This window comes from Salmo salar, chromosome 22 (genome assembly GCF_965601325.2).
Source record: "Salmo salar chromosome 22, fSalSal1, whole genome shotgun sequence".
Classification (NCBI taxonomy): domain Eukaryota; kingdom Metazoa; phylum Chordata; class Actinopteri; order Salmoniformes; family Salmonidae; genus Salmo; species Salmo salar.
In genome coordinates this window covers 5,762,501-5,775,403 of record NC_138312.1, presented here as the reverse complement: position 1 = coordinate 5,775,403, position 12,903 = coordinate 5,762,501, and the positions used below count along the sequence as shown (strand labels likewise).

Genomic DNA, 12,903 nt, shown 5'->3' with positions numbered 1-12,903 from the left:
CTTCTCATCCCTAATGGAAAAGAATCCAGTTAGTATAGATTCCTCCTCAGAGCTGTTAAGGCGACATTAACAAATGAATGTGTAAGAATGACCTTTATCCACCAAAATGGAAGTCCCTCTCCAATCTGGATATCTTACCCCATGTAAGTCTTTGGTCTTGGAGTCAGCTGCCCAGAATAAGTTAGGCCTATTGATTTTCTGTAATGGGGCTGTAGGAATGAGAAGGCTATTCCTTTTACACCATCATGGTCCTGCGATTGACACACAAGCTTGAAATTAAGCCGCTAACAAAATTCAAAATCACTCGTCATATATGAGTAATTGTTTGAGTAACTAATTTCTCCCACTCATTAATTACATTTAAACATTTGTCAGTTAATTAAATTACTTTCGAATTGCTTCATCTCAGAACTTAACTTTCCAATCCTTTTTTTTTTTAAAGTTCTTCAGTGACACACATTTTAATATATTGGCTATGATTACTGATGAATCCAAAATGACACTTCCAGTATGTTTCTTCTCAAGTGTGCACATGTAGGATATCATTTCTGTGCATGGAGAACAATAAGCAAAGTTTGCTTAGATGCTGGAATCTGAACAGTCTGTCATTTTCACCACTCATCTGCTCTCCCTCTCTCCCCCACAATGCTCAGCAGAAGACCCTCTGATGCTGTGTGGCCAGGAATCAAATCCCTGGGATTTGTTCTCCCTGTTTTATCTTAAGATGGGTTAAAGAATTTATATTATCCCCAGTGAAGATGTCCCACTGGTGGACTTTAGTGGTGCCTGGTATCAACACTACCGGTCAAAAGTTTTAGAACACCTACTCATTCAAGTGTTTTTCTTTATTTTTACTATTTTCTACATTGTAGAATGAATAGTGAAGACATCAAAACTATGAAATAACACATATGGAATTTGTAGTAACCCAAAAAAGTGTTAAACAAATAAAAAGATATTTTATATTTGATTCTTCAAATAGCCACCCTTTGCCTTTATTGATTTATGTATTTTACCTTTAATTAACTAGACAAGTCAGTTAAGAACAAATTCTTATTTTCAGTGACGGCCTAGGAACAATGGGTTAACTGCCTTGTTCAAGGGCAGAACGTCAGATTTTTACCTTGCCAGCTCGGGAATTCGATCTTGCAACCTTTCGATTACTAGTCCAACGCTCTAACCACTAGCCTACCTGCCGCCTTGATGACAGCTTTGCACACGCTTGGCATTCTCTCAACCAGCTTCACCTGGAATGCTTTTCCAACAGTCTTGAAGGAGTTCCCACATTAGCTGATCACTTGTTGGCTGCTTTTCTTTCACTCTGCAGTCCGACTCATCGCAAGCCATCTCAATTTGGTTGAGGTTGGGAGATTGTGGAGGCCAGGTCATCTGATGCAGCACTCCATCACTCTCCTTCTTGGTAAAATAGCCCTTACACAGCCTGGAGTTGTGTTGGGTCATTGTCCTGTTGTAAAACAAATGATAGTCCCACTAAGCCCAAATGGGATGGCGTGTCGCTGCAGAATGCTGTGGTAGCCAGGCTGGTTATGTGTGCCTTGAATTCTAAATAAATCACTGACAGTGTCACCAGCAAAGCACCCCCACACCATAACACCACTTCCTCCATGCTTTACGGTGGGAAATACACATGCGGAGAACATTCGTTCACCCACACCGCGTCTCAAAGACATGCCGGGTAGAACCAAAAATCTTCAATTTGGACTCCAGAACAAAGGACAATTTTCCACTGATCTAATGTCCATTGCTCATGTTTCTTGGCCCAAGCAAGTCTCTTCTTATTGGTGTCCAAATTATAGTGGTTTCTTTGCTGCAATTTGACCATGAAGGCCTGATTTCACAGTCTCCTCTGAACAGTTGATGTTGAGATGTGTCTGTTACTTAAACTCTGAAGCATTTATTTGGGCTGCAATTTCTGAGACTAGTAATGTGTGTAATGAACTTATCCTTTGCAGCAAAGGTAACTCGGGGTCTTCCATTCCTGTGGCGGTCCTCATGAGAGCCACTTTCAATATAGCTCTTGATGTTTTTTGCGATTGCATTTTCGAAGTTCTTGAAATTTTCCATTTTGACTGACCTTCATGTCTTCAGGTAATGATGGACTGTCATTTCTCTTTTCTTGTTTGAGCTGTTCTTGCCATAATATGGACTTGGTCTTTTACCAAATAGGGCTACCTTCTGTATACCACCCCTACCTTGTCACAACACAACTGATTGGCTCAAATGCATTAAGAAGGGAAGAAATTCCCCAAATTACATTTTAACAAGGCACACCTGTTAATTGAAATGCATTCCAGGTGACTACCTCATGAAGCTGGTTGAGAGAATGCCAATAATGTGCAAAGCTGTCATCATGGAAAAGGGTGGCTATTTGAAGAATCTCAAATATAAAATATATTTTGATTCGTTTTTTTGGTTACTGCATGATTCCAAATGTTTTATGTCATAGTTTTGATGTCTTCACTATTATTTTACAATGTAGAAAATAGTAAAAAAAAATAAACGAAGAAATACCCTTGAATGAGTAGGTGTTCTAAAACTTTTAACCGGTAGTACTTCTGAGTTAAGTCAACTCTGGGGTGGTCTCTCAACTTGGTTGGCCTAGAGTGCTTTGTGGAATCATCTGACTTTGACTTTGATTTTGGGTCAGATTTACCCATATTGTCTTAAAATGGTTCACAGTCCGGTGTGTCCTTCATGTTATTTCAGTAAAGTTAAATGTGTTTCAGTGTCAGTTGGGGAAGGCACACCTTTCATGTTACTGTAAGGAAAGGGAGCACCAGACTAAGCTGCATCAGGGTGGTATTCATGATTAGGGCATTTTTTTTATTGCCAAATGTTATTCTGTTTTGTGCCTACTGAACACGAGTATGTAAAGCTTTTACTGAGGTTTGAGAGGGATCCTGCATGGAGAGTATAGTAAAGATGTTGGGGTGGATGTAATTGTAATGTAGCATACAGTACAACCCTGTCAAACGAGCCACAGGGACACGGTTTGGTCAGAAAATATTCCATAACCTACCAATGGTAGTTTATTCAAACTGGATGTAGTGTGCTGGGTTATGTTCAGTAGGCAAGAAAAGGCAGAAAACGCAGCGAGAAGAAAACAGTCCCTTCCTGTTTTGGCTATCTTAAACCTGTTCAATAAGAAATGCTTTGTTTTAGCTTTTTGTTGCAAAACGTTTCGCTACGGTGGGGAGCTTGTCTCTTCTTCCTGTACAAATGGACCAAATCTGCTATTGTAAGAGACCAGGGAGACGGTAAGGAAATGGCTGAATTAATGATACGCCAGTGGAAGCGGGGTACAGGCATCATATGGCCATATAGATAAAGACCATTTCTTAACACGAGACATAGCATTTAATTAAAGGTATTTTTCTTCTGTAAGCTGGTTCGTGTGATTGTAGTCCTGGGGGTTTTGATGGTCACTACAATGATTCCTATAGGAGTCAGTAACACCATCTTACTCAATACTTTCCTCTCTTTGATCACCAATATCTTCCCTTTCATCAATACAGGTCCATGGGGATTCAAACCATTTGAATGCAAATATTATGTTTGGTTGCATGAAAATGGCCCTGTTATATCTATAGAGTTCTCCCTTATGAAACTGTATGAAATATGAACGTGAACTGTCTTCTTGAACGTTGGAGTCACTGACACCATTGTTGTTTCGGTGCATGTCTAGGGAGAGATGAGACCATGCAGCCCGCCAAGCCGTCCTTCCTGGAGTACTTTGAGCAGAAAGAGAAGGAGGCCAACTGTCACAACGACAGTGGAGAAGACCCAGGACACAACGCTGACAACCGCAAACTGCCTGCGGAGGGGGACCTAGAGGTGGTAAGTTAAGTGACATGATGCCGATGCCTCTAGTAAGCCATTCTTCTACTTCCTATAGAACTGTCATTGTTTTAACCTACGCGGCTCAGTATCTCAAAATTAACTACAACGTGATGGAGTCATAAAAGTTATGGCGTGCTTATTTCTTCCAATTAACTAAATCCCCTGATGAGCTAGAATTAGATTTCACCCCAATGAATTAGAATAAACCCTATGGGCTGGTTTCTCAGACACAGATTAAGCCTATTCCTGGACTGAAAAACATGCTCAACTGACAATTTCCTTAAATGCTTTTTATTCCAGTACTAGGCTTAATCATTCTGGTAAACTGCCCAATGAGTTCACTTATTGAATCTCATGACTTAAACCCAACATACAAGGTACAATGTTTAGCATCAACAGTTGGATTAAGCCTACACCAAGTATGTAGTGCAGGGTAAGTCTTATTTTTTACAACTCCATCCCTTGCCTACACATTCTGTTTAGTTTAAGTGCGCTGGCCACACAGATGAGGGGTATGGAACATCTCAGCAGTGAAAAGATTAGACCTGTTGTTGCATCCTTGAGCCAGCAGTTTTGCTCTCTTGCCGTGTCACGCTGGACGTATTTGTTGTTCTCGTTTTGTTATGTTAAAACAGACTGACAGGCGACCATCTAGTAACTCCAGAAGTTACTTACACTGGCAGCACGAGCAGCGGCAATATCTTCAATTGGACAATGCAAACATCACATTTGTTTCAAAACCCAACAGAATTGGGTCAGTAGCTGCAAATTAGACTTGGAGATGAGGATGCGATATGCAGCATTTTGGTTTGATCAGTCCAGCTTGGTCGTTCTTTGAAGTGTCATGATGACTGGGGTCTTTACTATAAGCTAGATGAAGCTAGCCTAATTTGCACTGGATCTAAATATAGACCTGTCGTACAAACTATTTTTGCCTGTATTGCCTTGATTTTGTTTGCGTGCCTTCAATACGTTAATGTCTGACTGTTAAGACGGCTGTAAGACATCACAGTGGACTTTGGTGTTTTCAACATTGCATGAGGGAGACAGAATATCTAGACTACTTTTAAGGGACCATGTGGTTCAAGAGAGGGCTTTTGCAATAAAAATTCAGGCAAGGTAATGTGTAGGCCTATATCAACCTTCTCTTCTGAGACCACCGGCCTTTTAAAATGTTTGTTGCAGCCCTGATACACTTCATTCAACTAGTCTACCAAAGAAATCAAGCCATTAACTAGTTGAATCTGATGTGGAAGATCAGGGCTACAACAAATATCTGATGGCTGGTGGTCCTCGAGGAGATGGTTGGGAAACACTGGCCATGATGTCGCTACAGACTTAGCCTGCGGGCAGTCTGCTTTATGAAATTATGGTGGTTAACTCACTAGGAAGCAGAACAGGTGCAGAGAGTGGCCATGCTGTTAGCTTAAGTTGCACCAATGGATGAATGTGTGCTAGAACAGCTGGGGGATAACATTTATCTGCATTATGCATGAGAGCGAGATTACGAATGACAACGTTTTTGTCTCCAAACACTCCTACTCTGAACACACCATGTAAAGGAAGGTATGGGCCGTGGCTAATAATCCATGACAATGGTTTTCACATGCCACCCCATTCTCCACTGGACACTATTTTGGGGTGGCCTATTTTGCTTGGCCTTAGAATATCTACACTGGGTAGTTGCTGAAGCTGGGCGATATGGAGAAAAATCCCTATTACGATAAATTGAATTTTTATGCGATAACGATAAATCCGCATTTAAATTACAATTAATACTTTTTGGGGGAGGGGCTAGAGCTGGGCCATAAGGGCAAAAAGTAATATCGTGGGGCCTCCCGAGTGGCGCAAGGGTTAAGGCACTGCATCTCAGTGTTTGAGGTGTCACTACAGACCCGGGTTCGATACCAGGCTGTGTCGCAGCCGGCCGTGACCAGGAGACCATGAGGCGGCGCACAATTGGCCTAGCATCGTCCGGGTTAGGGGAGGGTTTGGCTGGCCAGGATGTCCTTGTCCCATCGCGCTCTAGCGACTCCTGTGGTGTGCCGGGTTCATGCACGCTGACACGGTTGCCAGTTGTACGGTGTTTCCTCCGACACATTGGTGCGGCTGGCTTCCGGGTTAAACGAGCAGTGTGTCAAGAAGCAGTGCGGCTTGGCAGGGTTATGTTTTGGAGGACGCATGGCTCTCGACCTTCGACTCTCCCGAGTCCGTACGGGAGTTGCAGCGATAGGACAAGACTAACTACCAATTGGATATCACAGAATTGGGGAGAAAAGGGCAAAACAATGGGGGGGGCAGCAGCAATGTGTAGCCTATGTTGTTTGTCCCCCCATTTTGGTTCTGAAGTCACCATTTACCCTAGAGCTGGTCAATACGGCCTAAAAATCATATCACCATTTTTTTTTTTTTCAAACTTATGGACGATTCACAAAATATATCTTCATACATAAAAAAAAAAAAAAAAACCTGTATTGTTAAAGGTCAAATACATTGCATTTCAAACGGTCAGCAATAATCTAAAGAATTCAGGGTCTGTGAAATTATACTTAGGCTAAGTATAAGCCTTCCACAACCATAAAGCCCACTAATAATCGTAATATTTTATCAAAATAGTTTAACCTGCTTTTTCTCAATAATCACATCTGGCTTTCAAGTCTGTCTATAAACATGCCCTTTTTGTTACAAATTTAACCAGAACTATGCTTGATGCACATTCACTAATAATGACTAACTTCTTGTAGCAGGCATTACAGAAAATGAACACAGGTCTCATAAGCGATCTCAAGCACAAGGCACGTGCTAGTGAGTAGCCAGCTAATCTTTATATTTAAGGTTTAGCCAACTTGGATCTATTTGCTAGCTAACAAGGCAGAACAATTGAATTGTTATGAACACACCCTTCTATCCAACTGTTTGAACAGCACGCTAGCCTGTCCACTTTGTTCAGCTGTTGAAATCAAGTGGCCTATCTTATTTCACAGAATGAGTTGCCAATTCCTTATATAATTGTGTTTTGTGCTTATTGCCCATTTATAAGACACAGACTAGACAGCTAATAAGTCTTTGGCTAAAATGCTGCAACATTTGAGTAGTTGAGACATAAAAAGGGTATTGTTACAAAGGTTCTCCTCTATTACAGTAAAATAATGTCTCTGTGTTTGTCCATGTGACCAATTCTGTTGGACCAAACCTCAAATGCAAATAGCGAGTTCAAACTGTTTGTCAGAGGAAGAAGTTAACGCTCATCTTTGCTGTTGTGAGTGCCAGGTGATTGGTGTGTGTGTGTGTGTAAACAGAGAGGAAGAGGCGACGCGAGAAGTGTCAATCTCGCCAAAATCTGTCCAGAAGATGCCCAATGTGTTTTCTAAATTTTACGTTAACATTTTTGTCATTTAGCAGACTCTCTTATCCAGTGCGACTTACAGTTAGTTAGTGCATTAATCTTAAGATAGCAAGGTGGGACAACCACATATCACAGGCATAGTAAGTATACTCTCCGCAATAAAGTAGTTATCTACAAAGTAATTTGCAATGGGCTTATTGTGGACCTAAGTTTGTCTCCTGCCTTCGGGACATTGTTAGTGCAAGCATCTCATCATTATATACAGATCTCTGGTGTAAATGGGTGAGTGCACACAGCACAGAAGGAGCGAAGGAGACGAGACCAATCAGAACAAGCGGACATAAACTCTCATGATTTAAAAATAAAAAATTCAGTACCAGTCAAAAGTTTGAACACACCAACTCATTCCAGGGTGTTTCTTTATTTTTACTATTTTCTACATTGTAGAATAGTAGTGAAGATATCCAAAATATTAAATAACCCATATGGAATCATGTAACCAAAAGTGTTAAATAAATCAAAATGTTTTAGATTTTAGATTCTACAAAGTGGCCACCCTTTGCTTTGATGACAGCTTTGCATTCTCTCAACCAGCTTCACCTGGAATGCTTTTCCAACAGTCTTGAAGGAGTTCCCACATATGCTGAGCATTTATTGGCTGCTTTTCCTTCACTCTACGGACCAATTCATCCCAAACCATCTCAATTGGTTTGAGGTCGGGTGATTGTGGAGGCCATGTCATCTGATGCAGCACTATATCACTCTCCTTCTTGGTAAAATAGCCCTTACACAGCCTGGAGGTGTGTTGGGTCATTGTCCTGTTGAAAAACAAATGATAGTCCCACTAAGCGCAAATTAGATGGGATGGCATATCGCTGCAGAATGCTGTGGTAGCCATGCTGGTTAAGTGTGCCTTGAATTCTAAATAAATCAGACAGTGTCACCAGCAAAGCACCCGTACACATCACACCTCCTCTATGATTCACGGTGGGAACCACACGTGGAGATCCTCCATTCACCTACTCTGCGTCTCACAAAGACACGGAGGTTGGAACCAAAAATCTAAAATTTGGACTCATCAGGCCAAAAGACAGATTTCCACCGGTCTAAGTCCATTGCTCGTGTTTCTTGGCCCAAGCAAGTCTCTTCTTATTATTGGTGTCCTTTAGTAGTGGTTTCTTTGCAGCAATTTAACCATGAAGGCCTGATTCACACAGTCACGTTTGAACAGTTGATGTTGAGATGTCTGTTACTTCAACTCTGAAGCATTTATTTAGCTAGCAATTTCTGAGATTAGTAACTGAAGCAGAGTTAACTCTTCTTTTCCTGTGGCGGTCCTCATGAGAGCTAGTTTCATCATAGTGCTTGATGTCTTATTTGAGCTGTTCTTGCCATAATATGGACTTGGTCTTTTACCAAATAGGGCCATCTTCTGTATACCACCCCTACCTTGTCACAACACAACTGATTGGCTCAAATGCATTAAGAAGGAAAGAAATTCCACAATTTACATTTTAACAAGGCACACCTGTTAATTGAAATGCATTCCAGGTGACTACCTCATGAAGCTGGTTGAGAGAATGCCAAGAATGTGCAAAGATGTCATCAAGGCAAAGGGTGGCTATTTGAAGAATATAAAATATATTTTGATTTGTTCAACACTTTTTTGGTTACTGCATGATTCCAAATGTTTTATTTCATAGTTGTGATGTCTTCACTATTATTTTACAATGTAGAAAATAGTATTTGTTTTTATGCATGCATGACAGGGCGGATTTTGCAGAGGTTTTGAAAAAGAAGTGTCAACACTGCAAATATTGACTATGCATCATCAACTTCATGTAATTGTCAATAAAAGACTTTGACACTTATGAAATGCTTGTAATTATACTTCAGTATTCCATAGTAACATCTGACAAAAATATCTAAAGACACTGAAGCAGCAAACTTGGTGGAAATTAATATTTGTGTCATTGGCCAATGACACAAATATTAATATTATTGGCCATGACTATACAGTCGTGGCCAATGACACAAATATTAATTTCCACCAAGTTTGCTGCTTCAGTGTCTTTACATATTTTTGTCAGATGTTACTATGGAATACTGAAGTATAATTACAAGCCTACTGTGAATGTTTTTTTTTTTCTACACTAAAGATGCAGAGTGATAAATGACCAGAGGCTAGGTTGTAGTGCAATGAGGACCATGTCCATGAATACCGGGTGAGTTGGTGGTGTCAGAATATCCCCCCAAGTGTCCTTGAATCTTGATGTATGGCCTGCAATGACCTCCTAGATGGGTTTTGGGACGGCCTTTTCAACAGGATTTGGGCTCCCAGTGTTTGTCTATGCGCTCCATTAGGTCATTCCTGAATGAACCACTATATCAGTGGTGGGCTGATATATTGGCCGTGCAATCCACTGTTTTGATTGTTTTGGGTAGACAATGTTGAATCTTGGCGTGTCTGAAGTGAGGAAAGAGAAGAAAAACAAAAGGATGTTGACATGCGTATAAAAATGTAATATGGGACACTTCTTGGTTTGCTATATTGCACTTAGGTTGGATGCAGTTGATAATATTAGTGTAGTGCAGGGATGGGCAACTGCAGTCCTCGGGGTCCTGATTGGTGTCACACTTTTGCCCCAACCAACACACTTTTGCCCATCCCTGATTTAGTGGATATAGTCAGGCCCCACACCAGAAAAGGGTGCCTCTGAGCACACATGAAAGGGAGCACTATCCCCAAAAGAAACCCCTCACTTTCCCCAAGTCAACCAAACTATCCTCGAGGGGAAATTAGGCTACCTACCTGTCCTTTTGTTCGAATAGATCTGTCTGGACAGGCCAATAATCACATTACCATCTCAATATGACAAAACATGTTGCCCAAACTATCTTGGATGGACCATCTATCTGGATAGGCCAAGGATTGCATTAACATCCCATGACAAAACAAGTGTAAAGGTCTTCACCTGCTTCCCAGCCGAAACAGCTCGGTAGAGTTTGTGCATATATTATGACATTTTTTGACGTTTTTGTTCGTTTTGGACTTCGGTGAGCGTTTTTGTGGCAGTTCGGCCACACATTTCTTCTGGAGGCAAGCTGACGTTCGGAGCCTAAGCCCCTTTGTCTGTGATTGGTCAACAGCAGTGATTCTACGATAGTCTTTGTTGTCATTCAACGAGAGGCGACTTGTTTTAATACACATTTTTTCATTGAAAAATATTGCACCAAAACTCTTAATGTAAATTTTCGCGACTAAGATCTCTTTGGCAAAATTAGTGACAGATTTCTTGAGTTAGCTTAGATAAATTCTGACTATTTTAGTGAGGTGTATATACTGGGTAGGACATCTCAAAATGGACAAACACTACAATTGCCGCTTTTTTCCAAGTGAACATCAAGCGTCCCACCCTAGTCAACAGCCAGTGGAATCGCGTCGCGCGAAATACAAAACCTCATAAATGCTATAACTTCAATTTCTCAAACATATGACTATTTTACACCGTTTTATAGATACACCTCTCCTGAATCGAACCACGTTGTCCGATTTCAAAAAGGCTTTACAGCAAAAGCAAAACATTAGATTATGTTAGGAGAGCAACCAGCCAGAAATAATCACACAGCCATTTTCAAAGCAACTAGATGCATCACAAATACCCAAAACACAGCTAAATGCAGCACTAACCTTTGACAATCTTCATCAGATGACACTCCTAGGACATCATGTTACACAATACATGCATTTTTGGTTCGATAAAGTTCATATTTATATATAAAAACAGCATTTTACATTGGCGCGTGACGTTCAGAAAATCTTTTCCCTCAAATGCTTCCGGTGAAGCAGCGCTACAATTTACAAAATTACTATTCGAAAACATTGTTAAAATTTAATATTGTCATTCAAAGAATTATAGATTAACATCTCATCAATGCCACCGCTTTGCCAGATTTAAAAATAACTTTACTGGGAAATCACACTTTGCAATAAACGACGTGATATGCTCAGAAAAATAGGCTAGGCGATTCATGTTAGCTCCATCTTGGAACCATCAACCATCAAAAATACTATTATAAATATTCCCTTACCTTTTATCTTCATCAGAAGGCACTTCCAGGAATCCCAGGTCCACAACAAATGTAGTTTTGTTCGAAAAAGTTAATAATTTATGTCCCAATAGCTTCTTCTTATTAGCGCGTTCCGAAGGCTACTCAAAATGTACCGTACTGCGCGGGACTTCTCGTCACGAATGTGCAATTTTTTTTAATTTAAGTTCGTTCAAACATGTCAAACGTTGTATAACATAAATCTTTAGGTCCTTTTTCAACCAGAGCTTCAATAATATTCAAGGGGGACGATTGCATTGTCTTTCTAAATGTTTCGAAAGTGGAGGGTAGCCATGGGCGGCAGCGTCATAATGGTAAATAACCCTCCCCCTGTGACCAAGTTCCACAGCCTCTCTTTGGGTCAGTTTGTACCATTCAAGACTCAAACCACTTTGTAAAGACTGTCGACATCTAGTGGAAGCCTTAGGAAGTGCTAAATGATTAATAAGCCCCTGTGTCTTTCAATGGCAAATGTTTGAAGTGATTTCCACATATCAGATTTCCATTTCCTGTTAGGATTTGTCTCAGGGTTTTGACTGCCATATGAATTCTGTTATACTCACAGACACCATTCAAACAGTTTTAGAAACTTTAGGGTGTTTTCTATCCAAATCTAGTAATTATATGCATATTCTAGTTACTGGGCAGAAGTAGTAACCAGATTAAATCGGGTACGTTTCTTTATCCGGCCGTGCAAATACTGCCCCCTATCCCCAACAGGTTATTAAGGGAGTATGAGAGAACCTCGTTCAGTTCAACTAGCCGAGTTCGGCTAGGCGCCAGCCGAACTGAAGCATGCTGAGGCCTTAACTTCTTATGGATCCCTTCGCACGCCAATCCCTTTAGCGGGATCGATTTGACAACACCCAGTGAAATTGCAACGCGCCAAATTCAAAAACAGAAATACTCATAAGAATTCATAAAACATACAAGTGTTATACATCGGTTTAAAGATGAATTTCTTGTTAATCCAGCCGCAGTGTCAGATTTCAAAAAGGCTTTACGGCGAAAGCAGACCATGCGATTATCTGAGGACAGCGCCCAGCATACCAACACATGAAAATCAGATTTCAACCAGGCAGGTGCTACACAAAAGTCAGAAATAACGATATAATTCATGCCTTACCTTTGAAGATCTTCTGTTGGCACTCCAAAATGTCCCATAAACATCACAAATGGTCCTTTTGTTCGATAAATTCCTTCATTATATCCCCAAAATGTCCATTTATTTGGCGCGTTTGATTCAGAAATACACCGGTTCTAACTCGCCCAACATGCCTACAAACTATCTAATAAGTTGCCTGTAAACTTGGTCCAAACATTTCAAACAACGTTCCTAATCCAAATTTATGTATCCTAAAACGTAAATAATTGATAAAATTTAAGACGGGAAATACTGTGCTCAATACCGGACGAAAACAAAGTGAAGCACGTTCCAGTTCGCGTGCACCTGGAATGACACATGGAAATAACAGGGCTACTTCATTTCTCAAAGGAAAAACATTAACCAATTTCTAAAGACTGTTGACATCTCGTGGACGCCATAGGAACTGCAAGCATATTTCTATTAAAAAGACATTGCCATA

At 40.6% G+C, this 12,903-nt stretch overlaps 1 protein-coding gene across 1 annotated transcript in view; it reads left to right on the top strand.

The window, feature by feature from the left end:
- The window catches only part of stk4 (Serine/threonine-protein kinase 4), a 74,764-nt gene that overhangs the window by 48,894 nt on the left and 12,967 nt on the right, over nucleotides 1–12,903 (top strand). Inside the window, 1 exon segment of the mRNA NM_001173614.1 lies at nucleotides 3,707–3,858. Within this exon segment, the coding sequence (NP_001167085.1) occupies nucleotides 3,707–3,858 (152 nt within the window).